The 15556-nt window shown below is 30.8% G+C and overlaps 1 protein-coding gene across 1 annotated transcript in view; it reads left to right on the forward strand.

Annotated features, from left to right (window-relative positions):
* futsch (microtubule-associated protein futsch) overlaps positions 1-13482 on the forward strand; it is a 28231-nt gene extending 14749 nt beyond the window's left edge. Inside the window, exons 3-8 of the mRNA XM_089218336.1 lie at positions 512-610; positions 709-881; positions 1137-1688; positions 2229-11058; positions 11179-11439; positions 11501-13482. Coding sequence (XP_089074462.1) covers positions 512-610; positions 709-881; positions 1137-1688; positions 2229-11058; positions 11179-11439; positions 11501-11670 — 10085 coding nt within the window. The 3' untranslated portion in view covers positions 11671-13482. The remainder of the gene's footprint in view (positions 1-511; positions 611-708; positions 882-1136; positions 1689-2228; positions 11059-11178; positions 11440-11500) is intronic.
* Positions 13483-15556: the final 2074 nt, after the last annotated feature.

Raw genomic sequence — 15556 nt, forward strand, 5'->3', positions numbered from 1 at the left:
ATCATTATAAAAAATTATAGTAACTATCTTGGGTTTTAAATCGATGTTGGATACCAGTTAAAACCAAAATCGATATTAAAACCAGAATCGGAATCGGAAAAAATAAATATCGATGACCGAAACCGGAAAACAAATTTCAGTTTCAAGCCATGCATATAATATTGTACACATTACTACTTAATGGAATGATTAAAATAATATATCAAATCAAAATATGATACATATATTCATATTTGAGTCTAAAATATTAAAATAGGTACCGGCTATAATTTTTGTAACTAATTTTTTTTATGTTGATAATTATAAACAGAGGTATTCTTATCCTTGTGGAAATCAAAATTATAATAATAATAGTGGGGAGAAATATCAAATTAAATTCTCTGCATACAAACTAAAACACGTTTCACTTATAATTTTTAATCTATTGTTTATTGGAAATTACATGGTAGTATGGTACATATTGCATGTTGTAATATTTTGTAAAATAATCACGTATTTGTTAATATTTAAGGGCTTTTGTGTTGGAATTTTGAAGAGAGTTGTGTTGATATAGTTACTGAATTCAATGCTATTGTTAATCAAAATATTGAAGGCGAAGAAGGCAAAAATGGTATATTTGTGGCTTTGTTTAATTTTTATAAAATACTAAAGGAGTACTTACTAACAAAACAATGTTATTAATTAAGGGATGTTTAAAATATATTTTAGGTGAACAACTTTTTCAATATGCGAGTGATAATTTAGTGGCAGAAATTCTTATTAACCCACAACACAGTACATTAGTGCAATGTGTAAGAAACTTATTAGCTAGTTTTACAAAGTATAGATGTATCATTCATGCAGGATATTCGTTTACAGAAAATGGATCATGGATTCTTCAGGTTGGTAAATTTCGTTTGATAAGAAATAGCTTATTATTATTAAAATAAATATTGGATATCTTAAATTTTTTTCACACATACAATTTAAATAACATTGTGTGTGCATATAGGTACTTTATAGTTTATATTATATAATATTATGTACAAAACATGTTTATTTATTTTATATTAAATTAATAGAATACTGAATTATTTATAATTAACAACTAGTTTAATTAAATTAAATTTTCTTAAAACTTGTTTCTATAACTTTAGGACGGTTCGTTTTCTGTCACCGACTTCATGGATGCGTATAAAACAGCTGAAGCCCAACGCACGATTAGACTCCATGAAAATCAGATTCGTACTGAACTTAACTGTTCTGCAGACGCTGATTGGAACCAAGTTTGCCGAGTTAAGGGCACACGTATTTTGATAAATCCAGCGGAAAAAATCGTTGACAACGAGTCAATAGAATCTATCGTAAGATGGCTTTGTGATAAAATTGAAGTGGCTGAACTTGATATACTACTTGAAGGGTCGCAAGTTGTTGGAAATATCAGATTTAGTAGACCTACGCTATATGTGTTTCCTGCTGGTCAAGGCGATTCTGCTTTATTTGGTATTAACGGATTCAACATGTTAATCGACGGAGGAGCTGGGAGAAATTCTTGTTTTTGGGGTTTTGCAAGACATTTAGATCGGTTAGATGCAGTACTATTAACAAGACTCAACAGTACTAATTTAGAAGGAGTTGCATCATTTCTAAAACGGAAAACCATGTCTTCATTGTATCCACAAATAGGACATTTTTTCTGTAACTTCAAGGTAAGAAATATTAAATAAACCATTTTAAATTTACTTATTCTCATTTTCTTTAGTGAAGTATGTAAAAATAAAGAAAAATATATTCAAATTAAATATTTAAAGTGAATAAATTTATAAAACGTATAATAGGGAGGCATCGAAAATGTTTGGTTTCAATAATTCTAATTAACGCACTGATGCTATGTACCTATTACTATTTTATACAATAACTTGTCAAAAATCAATTCGTTTTTATGTATATGATAACTACCTACTTTAAATTAAATATCATCAATGCTTAATAATAATTACTAATGATTTAGGTAAAAAAGTTCAAAAATTCAATATCGTATAGAAAATTATATTATTTATAAATAATAACCGCTTTTTGAGTTAGTAATTTATTGAGTTTTCAGAAATAAGGAACATTATTATTCAGAGCACCTATAAATTTTTCAATAAAATAAAATAACTTAAAATTTTTTTTTTCATTTGTATGATATTAAATATTATAACAGTCACAGTTTTCATTTAATATTTATAATATATCTTTATTTTCAGACAAGAAAACCAATATCATCTCCTAATGTAGATGCTAAACAAGATATTCTTTCAATTAGTTTAATAGATACTGCACAAAGCATAATAACTGATCTTAAACAATTGCAACTTCGTCCGCATTTATGTTATCGAAATATAAATTTAGAGCCAATCAATCTCTATCACAAAGTTGGTCATGGAAAATTAGATATGTATGTATTAAATCCGTCAAAAGATAGTAAAGAGGTAAAAGACTTTTTGGCAAAGTGGAATGAAGGTGATCAAAAATTATTCAATCCTACCAAAGATTTACAGTTTCCGCTCCCTAACATAATATCAGTTTGTACTCTACTGGTATGGCAACCAGCAAATCCAAATACTACAATCACCAGAATTTTGTTTCCAGGAAGTAGTCCTCAAAATAAGATATTTGAATCTTTAGAAAGAGTCAGACATCTTGATTTTTTAAAGCATCCTTCGTGTTCTATTAAATCAATGAGTTCATCTACATCAGTAACAGTCAAATCTCAGACAACTAAGAAGACTGTTCTCGAAAAAATGATTCCAGGGGAAACTAAAACTGTTAAGACTATGGAAAATTTGGAAGTATCAACATCGGCTTCAAATGCTGTTATACAAACAGCTATAATACCAACAGTACCTAAAGATGGAACGCCAAAACCAAAATGTTCTGTTGAAACTGAAAAGCCAAAACCAAATATAAAGTCAGTTATGAAAGAAACAGCAAACGCAAAACCAAAAATTGATCATAAATATAGTTCAATTACTGCAAAAGTAAATTCCAACAAGGTTGTTCAAAAAAGCTCAATTACTAAAAAATCGTTAAAACTATCATCTAAATCTCCTCCTACTGACAAATCATCACCCACTACTCCAATTGAAAATCAAGAAAAAATGTCTAAATCAGTTAAACAAGTTATTAAGCCGAAATCAACAACTACAACTACAAAATCTCCTTCGAGCACTCCTACTAAAAGTAAGAAAGAGGAAGTCAATCGTAAAGTTTTTGTTTCTTCGAGAACGAATTCAGGACTTAAGCGAACTCAGATAACTAAAAAAGAAACCAAATCAGTTAATCCTAAATTCACGGAAACTTCTTTAAAAAAAGACTCAAATATAGTCTATAAATCTAGTTTGATCAGCGGTAACAAAGATAAAAGTGGTGAAGAAGAAGATATTTTGATTGTAGAGAAAGTAGCAATTACACCAGAAAAACTATTGACTCCTGATGGAAAAAAACTCATCGCAAATGAATTGGATGGAATTTTAACAACGGCCAAAGATATTGTAACAAAAGAAAAATTATCAGACTCAGGAGCTACTACAGCGCCCACAATGCCAGAAGATGAAAAAATAACTGAATCAAAAAAAGAAATTGAAGTTAACGAATCGGACAAAAAAAACGACGAATTTAAAAAAGCCAAAGATGCATTAAAAACACCGGATGAAGTGGCCGATTTACCATTCCATGAAGAAGTAGATGAACAAAAACTGAAAGTTGCAGAAAAAGAAATTGAGTCAGATATTGAGACTCAAGAAATTGTACAAGTAGAAAACGCTGAATATGTACTGGTATCATTAGATTCCTCTCCAGAGGTATTAAAACGACAAGTATTAGACACCGTAAGTTTATCAGATAACGAACTTGACGAAGATTCTGATAAAGAAGATGAATGTTTAGAAACAAAACAAAGTACAATTCTACCCGATGTTGATGAAAAAACTAAATTAATAGAACATTTATTTGAATCATCCAAGGATTTATGTGAAATAACAGACAAAATTGATGAATTAAAAAAACAAAATGAACATGAGATCACCAATCATCAATTTCATGATCATTTACAAAACTCTAATCACGATAATACTAAACTATCAAGTACATGTTCCAAATCAAATAAACAAGAAAAACCAACTCAAATTCAAGAAGTAGCACAATATGAAATACAAGAAAAGGAATTTAAAAATGATCAACATTTATACATTGATAATAAGAGTGATAAAGATTTATGTGGAGGTGGCCGTATAGAATATAACACAGAAAAGAGAGAAAACAATGAAGATTTAAAACAAGGTTTAACTCAAGAAACAGATGCAGCATTGGAAAAGATTGAAAATCTTCAGTCGAATCAAGATGAAACAAAAATCTTCACAAGTCAAAAACATGAAACTACATCAACAGATTTAAGTTTGCATGAAGATTTAAACATAGTTGATACACGACAAAAATCAGAATCTCAAATAAGTTCTGACCCTCAATGTGATCATCAAAACAAAAAAACTACTGATGAAATAAGAGCAAAAGAAAATATAGGTTCAAACAAATCATCTTTCTATGAGGAACATAAAAATACTCATAACAAAAAGTCATCAAGCCAAACAACATACGACGAGCCATTGAATTCACAAGAATCTCATTTAAATGACGATAAAAGTAGATCAAGTTCACCTTATCAAGTACAAGTCGCAACAAATATTAGAATGGATAATAAAGATTCAAAACCGTCTAGTAAGGCTAGTTCAGTTTGTGATGAACCAGCTAAATCTCCTGTTCATGAAACAATTACAGCAGCCAATGCTGTTCAAAGTAGATCTGGTTCGGTAACAGAAACCCATGAAAGTATTACAGATAATGTTACTGATATGCAAAAATCCAAAGCATCTAGTAAAGCTAGTTCAATTTGTGATGAACCAGCTAAATCTCCTGTTCATGAAACAATTACAGCAGCCAATGCAGTTCAAAGTAGATCTGGTTCGGTAACAGAAACCCATGAAAGTATTACAGATGATATTACTGATATGCAAAAATCCAAAGCATCTAGTAAAGCTAGTTCAGTTTGTGATGAACCAGCTAAATCTCCTGTTCATGAAACAATTACAGCAGCCAATGCTGTTCAAAGTAGATCTGGTTCGGTAACAGAAACCCATGAAAGTATTACAGATAATGTTACTGATATGCAAAAATCCAAAGCATCTAGTAAAGCTAGTTCAATTTGTGATGAACCAGCTAAATCTCCTGTTCATGAAACAATTACAGCAGCCAATGCAGTTCAAAGTAGATCTGGTTCGGTAACAGAAACCCATGAAAGTATTACAGATGATATTACTGATATGCAAAAATCCAAAGCATCTAGTAAAGCTAGTTCAATTTGTGATGAACCAGCTAAATCTCCTGTTCATGAAATAATTACAGCATCCAATGCAGTTCAAAGTAGATCTGGTTCGGTAACAGAACCCCGTGAAAATATTACAGATGATGTAACTGATATGCAAAAATCCAAAGCATCTAGTAAAGCTAGTTCAATTTGTGATGAACCAGCTAAATCTCCTGTTCATGAAACAATTACAGCAGCCAATGCAGTTCAAAGTAGATCTGGTTCGGTAACAGAAACCCATGAAAGTATTACAGATAATGTTACTGATATGCATAAATCCAAAGCATCTAGTAAAGCTAGATCAATTTGTGATGAACCAGCTAAATCTCCTGTTCATGAAACAATTACAGCAGCCAATGCAGTTCAAAGTAGATCTGGTTCGGTAACAGAAACCCATGAAAGTATTACAGATAATGTTACTGATATGCATAAATCCAAAGCATCTAGTAAAGCTAGATCAATTTGTGATGAACCAGCTAAATCTCCTGTTCATGAAACAATTACAGCAGCCAATGCAGTTCAAAGTAGATCTGGTTCGGTAACAGAACCCCATGAAAGTATTACAGATGATGTTAATGATATGCGAAAATCCAAAGCATCTAGTAAAGCTAGTTCAATTTGTGATGAACCAGCTAAATCTCCCGTTCATGAAACAATTACAACAGCCAATGCAGGTCAAAGTAGATCTAGTTCGGTAACAGAGCCCAATGAATGTATTACAGATGATATTACTGATATGCAAAAATCCAAAGCATCTAGTAAAGCTAGTTCAATTTGTGATGAACCAGCTAAATCTCCCGTTCATGAAATAATTACAGCAGCCAATGATGTTCAAAGTAGATCTGGTTCGGTAACAGAACCCCATGAAAGTATTACAGATCATGTTACTGATATGAAAAAATCCAAACCATCTAGTACTAATAGTTCAATTTGTGATGAACCACCTAAATCTCCTGTTCATGAATCAATTACAACAGCTAATGCAGTTCATAGTAGATCTGGTTCCGTAACAGAACCCCATGAAAGTATTACAGATGATGTTACTGATATGCAAAAATCCAAACCATCTAGTAAAGCCAGTTCAATTTGTGATGAACCAGCTAAATCTCCTGTTCATGAAACAATTACAGCAGCCAATGCAGTTCATAGTAGATCTGGTTCCGTAACAGAACCCCATGAAAGTATTACAGATGATGTTACTGATATGCAAAAATCCAAACCATCTAGTAAAGCCAGTTCAATTTGTGATGAACCAGCTAAATCTCCTGTTCATGAAACAATTACAGCAGCCAATGCAGTTCATAGTAGATCTGGTTCCGTAACAGAACCCCATGAAAGTATTACAGATGATGTTAATGATATGCAAAAATCCAAAGCATCTAGTAAAGCTAGTTCAATTTGTGATGAACCAGCTAAATCTCCCGTTCATGAAACAATTACAGCAGCTAATGCAGTTCAAAGTAGATCTGCATCTATAATCGATGAACCAGAAATTATTTCTGACAATATCATTGATATGCAAAACTCCAAAGCGTCTAGTAAAGCTAATTCAATTTGTGATGAACCAACTAAATATCCTGTTCATGAAACAATTACAGCAGCCAATGCAGTTCAAAGTAGATCTAGTTCGGTAACAGAACCCAATGAATGTATTACAGATGGTGTTACTGATATGCAAAAATCCAAAGCATCTAGTAAAGCTAGTTCAATTTGTGATGAACCAGCTAAATCTCCTGTTCATGAAACAATTACAGCAGCCAATCAAGTTCAAAGTAGATCTGGTCCGGTAACAGAACCCAATGAAAGTATTACAGATGGTGTTACTGATATGCAAAAATCCAAAGCATCTAGTAAAGCTAGTTCAATTTGTGATGAACCAGCTAAATCTCCCGTTCATGAAACAATTACAGCAGCTAATGCAGTTCAAAGTAGATCTGCATCTATAATCGATGAACCAGAAATTATTCCAGACAATACCATTGATATGCAAAACTCCAAAGCGTCAAGTAAAGCTAATTCAATTTCTGATGAACCAGCTAAATCTCCTGTTCATGAAACAATTACAGCAGCCAATGCTGTTCAAAGTAGATCTGGTTCGGTAACAGAACCCCATGAAAGTATTACAGATGATGTTACCGATATGCAAAAATCCAAAGCATCTAATAAAGCTAGTTCAATTTGTGATGAACCAGCTAAATCTCCTGTTCATGAAACAATTACAGCAGCCAATGCTGTTCAAAGTAGATCTGGTTCGGTAACAGAACCCCATGAAAGTATTACAGATCATGTTACTGATATGAAAAAATCCAAACCATCTAGCACTAATAGTTCAATTTGTGATGAACCAGCTAAATCTCCTGTTCATGAAACATTTACAGCAGGCAGTGCAGTTAAAAGCAGATCTGGCTCTGTATCAGAACACCATGAAAGTTTTACAGATCATGGAAATGTAATCCAAAAATCCATATCATCTAGTAAAGCTAGTTCAGTTTGTGATGAACCAGCTATATCTCCTCTTCATGAAACAATTACAGCAGCCAATGCTGTTCAAAGTAGATCTGGCTCTGTATCAGAACACCATGAAAGTTTTACAGATCATGGAAATATAATTAAAAAATCCATATCATCTAGTAAAGCTAGTTCAATTTGTGATGAACCAGCTAAATCTCCTGTTTATGAATCAATTACAACAGCCAATGCAGTTCAAACTAGATCTGCATCTATAATCGATGAACCAGAAATTATTTCTGACAATATCATTGATATGCAAAACTCCAAAGCGTCTAGTAAAGCTAATTCAATTTGTGATGAACCAACTAAATATCCTGTTCATGAAACAATTACAGCAGCCAATGCAGTTCAAAGTAGATCTGGTTCGGTAACAGAACCCCATGAAAGTATTACAGATGATGTTACTTATATGCAAAACTCCAAAGCATCTAGTAAAGCTAGTTCAATTTGTGATGAACCAGCTAAATCTCCTGTTCATGAAACAATTACAGCAGCCAATAATGTTCAAAGTAGATCTGGTTCGGTAACAGAACCCCATGAAAGTATTACAGATGATGTTATTGATATGCAAAAATCCAAAGCATCTAGTAAATCTAATTCAATTTGTGATGAACTAGCTAAATCTCCTGTTCATGAAACAATTACAGCAGCCAATGCAGTTCAAAGTAGATCTGCATCTATAATCGATGAACCAGAAATTATTTCTGACAATATCATTGATATGCAAAACTCCAAAGCGTCTAGTAAAGCTAATTCAATTTGTGATGAACCAACTAAATATCCTGTTCATGAAACAATTACAGCAGCCAATGCAGTTCAAAGTAGATCTGGTTCGGTAACAGAACCCCATGAAAGTATTACAGATGATGTTACTTATATGCAAAACTCCAAAGCATCTAGTAAAGCTAGTTCAATTTGTGATGAACCAGCTAAATCTCCTGTTCATGAAACAATTACAGCAGCCAATAATGTTCAAAGTAGATCTGGTTCGGTAACAGAACCCCATGAAAGTATTACAGATGATGTTATTGATATGCAAAAATCCAAAGCATCTAGTAAATCTAATTCAATTTGTGATGAACTAGCTAAATCTCCTGTTCATGAAACAATTACAGCAGCCAATGCAGTTCAAAGTAGATCTGGTTCGGTAACAGAACCCCATGAAAATATTACAGATGATGTTACTGATATGCAAAAATCCAAAGCATCTAGTAAATCTAATTCAATTTGTGATGAACCAGCTAAATCTCCTGTTCATGTTGAACAATATAATATTAAAGATTCATTTGGCCACGATAAGAATAAATCCTCAACATTTTCTTCAAGTAGTACAAGTTCAATTTGTCAAGATATAGATACTCAATCTTCAAAACTTTCAAGTAGAAAAAGTTCTGTTGTTGATGAATCGATTGATAATCTTTCAAAATTACAAATTGTAGAAAAGAGTTCTAGTCTTCAAGAGTCAAATGTTTATAAACATGAAAATGATAATAATTATAAGATACTCAACAAATCTGGATCCTTGTGCGATGAAATGCTAAATTTGTCCATTAATAAGGTATCAGAAAAAATTATTTCAAATAAAACATATGAACAAGCATTCTCTCCAGAAACTACCGTTGGAAATACGGGATTTAATACAGCCAATAAAGCTGAATTGGTGTGCGAAGAATCTATTAAGTCTCATAATGATGAAGTTTGTACAAAAGAAAATTTAATTTCAAGTACTTCAAGTTCAATTCTCCATGAAACAGAAGAAGAAAACTGTCAAATACAAAGTAAGAGTTCTGAATTTGATGAACCACAGAATTTCCTAATTGAGGATACTAAAACTATTTTGTCACCTTCCGACTGTAATAAAAGTAAGTCTAATTTTATTGAAAGAAAAACGGAAGAAACAAAGTCTTTAGGTAGAATTGGATCTTTGTGTGAAGAAATTGCGAAATTTTTAACTGATAACGATGGAAAAATATCGACTAATATTACATCTGAATTGCCATGTAATTTAATTGAATCCATTCCTATAAAAAGTAATGTAGAAGAATCAGAAGTTGAAACTGAAACGTTTTTACAACTTAATAATAACACTGATACGGTGAATAAGTTTAAAAAATCTTTACAACTTAATGATGTTGTTATAGTTGATGAAACAAATGAGAAAATAAATGAGAAAAATACAGATCATAGTCTTCCTGTTGAAAATATCACTGTTTCTAATAATAAGTCCCCAAATATCTCAACAATGTTAATTGAAGAAAATAATAAGACTGGTACATTGAATGTTGCTCAAATGGTAGGGAAAAATGTCAGTGAACAATCTCTTGCTAAATATTCTATGATTATTGATAATGAATCCAAGAGTTTAAAAACTGTTTCTCCAATTTCTAATATTTCTTCAGAAGAATGTATTAGTAAATTATCAAACGTTTTAATTGAAGATGTAGTTAAAACATCTGATGATAAAAATATCATATGTGATTCATCGATAACAGACATATGTATGAATCAACCATTAGGTGTTACTTTGAATAGCGAAGATTTGGGCGTTACTAAAGATACAGTAATGCAATTAAAAAGAGATGTACATGAAGCATTGCATCAATGTAGTAGTGATGACGAGCGACCATTTACTCCACACAGCGAGTCTAGCATGTCTAGATCGGCAATGAATATTGATGATGACGACGATGATAATGAAGATAATAAAATTGAAACTGATGATGATATGCCTGGCTCTCCTATGTGTATTGGACCATCGCCCGTACAAATGCAACTCGATAATCGACATGTGGAAATTAATATGGATTTTAATAAAGCTATGCAGGAACATAGAATTACTAGAGGTGAAGATTTGACAAATACTGAAGCGAATGGTAACCATGTTACAGAAATAAAGACAACTGAACATGATAATATTAATCAAAACCAAGGTACGTCATCTGACACGGTTCAGAGTTGGGGTAAGCCATTAGGTTTACCACCAATTCAAAGCATTAATAATAATGGTTTTGATCCGATTCGCGAGTGGGGAAAACCATTAGGTCTTCCGTCGCCAACACAACCGGTCCTTGAACTCGCTGAACCTCAAAATACGAGCAGTAAGACAACACCCAAGAAGAACGTGAAAAAGTTAATAGACAACAAACCGATCATTAATGTCATGGGTAAGATTAATACAATTATTATATTTATTAAAAATTATTGGCTCTTAATTTAATATATTTGCAGTACTTTGAAACGGGTTAACTAGAAACCAATATTATAGCATTATGTTAATTTTACAGACAAAGACGCGCAAAATCGAATCCGACGATCGGAATCGCCGAGTAAACTCAGGAGTCGATCATCAAGTAGAATGTCGAGGATTAATCCTGTTTATCTGGATCTAATTTATGTGCCACATCATGGAAACTCAAAATATGTATCCGTTGACTTCTTTAAGCGTGTACGAGCAAGAAACTACGTTTTTAGCGGTACCGATCCTAGTAAAGAAGTATTAAATGCTTTAATCGAGGGAAAACAAACTTGGGAAGATCAAGATTTAGGTGAGTGTCATAAAGCTTATAAACATTTATTCTCTATGTTATGAAACGTGTTTTAATATAGAGGTCACCATAATACCAACTTATGATACTGATACACTCGGTCAGTGGGTGGCAGAAAATGAGGAATTGCTAACCAAGCTGAAGATCGATTTAAGTCCTAGCGCCAGCCGATGCACCATAAAATTACAAGATCATAACACCAGCTGCTCCGCATATAGACTAGAATTTTAATTAAATTATTATAGATAGATATTTATGCGAGTATTGACATAGTCTTCGTCCATCATATTATTAGAAATAAAATATATTGTTAAGCGTAATAACTGATAAAACTGTCTGTCCATTTTACTTCTTAATGAAATTTATGGATGCTATAAATTATTATTAGTGTATACAAGTACAACAAGTAAATTCGCTTCCGTTTTGAATTTTTATTTGCAGAGCGTGCGAATAAACATTGCACACTAAATTACAAGACTGGACAATCCATCCTGGATAGTTCTACTACTTTTATTTCTATTACATATGAATTTTTTTTAATAAATTATAGCTACTTTTTATTCATTCACATTTTTTTAGTAGTTATATCAGACGCTTCTATTTCACCTTCACCAACTTTAGTATTGTTCAATAATTTCTTTTCTTCGTTTTTCTTAAAATATTTAAAGTAAGATACGCAATGCATATGTTTAAATAGTTTTAACTTAAATATGAGCATATGAGCATTGGGTAGAGTAAAGATAAAGAAATTAGCAGATATTTTATTATAAATAGTTTATAAAAATTCACTTTGGGAATTGGAATAAACATGCCGAAAACGTTATGCTATGAAAATTTTTAATAATACATTTTTACGAACTGACTGTATGACAGGGTAATTGGAGAGACCGTTTAAAATTGGATATCAAAATTGCTAAATAACCTCTATCTATACCTAAAATGTTTTAGTTATTTAATTTTTAGTCCTACAAACAATCGTTTGATATTGGACAAACTATGTTAGATACCTAATATTTTTAAGAATCCTTTATTAAAACTGATTCAAACATTGAGTCCATGTTAATATTTTACTAAAAACCTGATGTAGATACCTAGGTATTTATTCATCATAAATATTTTATTCCGAATTATTGTTATTATAGGCTAAGTTGGCTAATTTGTTTGTCTGTTGTCATTATCTATCAGTATCTTCCAATGTATTAGACTAGCTTGAAAAACATATTAATTGAAAAGTTTTTTTTATGTTTGTCAGAATTAATATTATAATTATTTCCCATTATATTTGATAGTAAATACTCGTGGAAATGTGATATTTGTCCATGCATATATGCATAAAGAATAATATTAATAGTTAGGCACTGCGTTTTGCATTTCAATTTCTTCGGAGGTAAAGATGAATAATAATTTAACGATGCACCTTAATGAAAAACCTATCAATGACAATAACAATAAATTATAGTTGAGAAACCATACTATAACCAGTGATAGATATTAGTTTGATTTTAATTACTGTTCATCGAGCTTATGATTTATTTTTGGGTACCATCGTGAATTAGAATTGCCATATTTAATATTAATATATACAACTAAAACGCGTTTACGCGAATTTCTGTCCAAAACATTTCTACTTCGTTACGTCCAATATGTCCATCCTCTCTCTTCCACACACAGTAACAATATTATTTAAAATTAATTTTACCCTATTTTATTTTGTTTATTGCTGTATTGTTAAAATTATCAGTGAAAATTAGTTATGAAATATTATAACTTATAAGTATTAAATATAGTTTGTATGATGAGTCTATATTGTATTTTACAGTATGGCACACGTGTAACAGGTGAATTAAACACTAGACAATTACAATATCTTTATTCTAACTAGATTTTATCCAACCAGCATTGTCTACTTGCTGATATCCATGGCTTAGTGGTTCTTACATAAAAAGACATAATTTTACACATACCTATATTATACTTATTAATTTATTATCCACATTCATAGCTCGTCGATCTACTTTGAAGGCTTGGTATGATTATTATTTAGGATTCGTGAAAGCTATTTACGAGTCATTTTTTAAATGGTGCTATGTTCCGTCAAGGAAAAAGTTACTCTGATAACTTAAGAAAAAACGTGATTTATGTATTTTAGTTTTTAACAATGTTAGTATCATTATACATTAATCTTTTATACGGATAGTTAATTGTATTGAATTATCATAACAATATAATATTAATTAATTGAAGTGTGTTTTACAGATGAACTCGTCGCATTAGGTTTATTACTATGTACTATGTAGCTTAAGGTTATAACTTATAGATTATTTTTTAATTGTATTTTATATTTTTATCTTTAGTTAAATGAAAAAAAAAAGTTATTAATATTTTTAAAAATTACGCAGTCTGCACGATCTACTAACATGATACCTATACGAATCGATTTTTTGCATTTGCATATATTTAAAACAATAATTTGTTGTGTTATTAATAAGTCTAAATTATTTGTTATAACATATAATATATACCTACCGTATATTACTTAGCTATTTACAAGTTTATATAAATGTTATCTAAACGTTAATACAAGTGAAGTACACAATTAAAAAAAAATAATATATATACTTGTTTTCATTTTGCAAGTAGATAGGCAAATAAAAAGCTTGTGATAATACAGATTTTTTTTTAATTTTAATACGTTATATTGTATTATTTCTTTTATTTTATATATTTTTTCTTACATATTATGTGAAATGTATCAATGCTATTCAAAGAAAATGCTTCCGTTGTTCTTATATCAGCCTTACAGATTTTCTCTTTTTTTTACTAATTTATTATTATATACCATTTATATTATCATCATATTAATACATTATTATTATTATTATTATTGATTGTATTCGTGTTTAAATATAAAATAATTAACTTTCCAGTTCTTAAAATACGCAAATGATAATATTGTATAAGGGTTAGTCTGTTAGAATCTGAAATTTTAAAAATAAATGTTTGATTTTAGAAACAATAAATTGATTTTTTTTTATAGATATCAGTAAAAACAAAAATGTTCTTTCTCAATATCTCAATAATAAGCCTATAGAATAAATTGTCCCAATGTAATATAATTTATAATATTTTACTTAATTTGTGTAATTATACTATAATGTGCGTCTCGAAAAAAAATTTCAAATTTTTGGCGAATCCCGAGTGCGTCCTATAGTTCATCGGTACTACTGACTACTAGTACTAGATACACGGGATTACTGTTCAAGTGGTATTTGAGTGATATAAAATGGTCAGACATGGGTAAAATAATTTTTAATGCTCAAAGATTTATGAAAAATTAATTTTATTCGAATACTCCATAAAGGTATTCTGATTAAAGTATTCCAAATACTTTTAAAATATTTTTTGTTTAAGATATTAAAAAAATTATATTTATTGTCGGGAATATTTGCAATTATTATAGCCATTAGAGTACCTATTAGACAATATTAAAATATCAAAATAAACCAAATATTTTACTAACACACCGATCTTTAGCCCACCATCTTGTTTCACCAATCACTGATATAAATTTAAATTTACTGGTTGTCTTCCACTTGATACACTTGATAGGTATACTTTGTGAGTAAGATTCACGAACAAAAACAGTTATAGCATTCAATAAAATTAAAAAAAGATACACTTTCTATGCATTTTTTCGTCATATCAGACAAAACCAAATTAAACACATGTGCGTTGTTCAGGTACTTTTTTTTACAACCATGCAGAGAACCCATTATATTCGCCTCGCATATTTGAAGCGCCATCCGTAGTATAGCAATCGGCGCATATTATGTATCATAATAATCTTTCAGCCCACCGCGCAGTAGCTCGTCGGCCCAATCCGGCCTGGTCATATACGACCGTACCACATCTAATAATTTTACTACGTGATGAGGTTGAATGTCTGATCGATATAATAGGCATGTGTAATGGGTATCATAAAATAATAATCAGGGCCCTCACCAATCACCCTTTCAGCTTTCTATTTATAATATAGTAGTTGCTTATAATAACACAGTCTTATCTAACTTCATCATCCAAAAGACAATTACAAATATGAAACAATGAACAATTTAAA

The sequence above is a fragment of the Diuraphis noxia genome, unplaced genomic scaffold (assembly GCF_037042655.1).
Source record: "Diuraphis noxia isolate RWA-SAM2 unplaced genomic scaffold, SU_Dnox_SAM2 contig0002, whole genome shotgun sequence".
In the NCBI taxonomy this organism is placed as follows: domain Eukaryota; kingdom Metazoa; phylum Arthropoda; class Insecta; order Hemiptera; family Aphididae; genus Diuraphis; species Diuraphis noxia.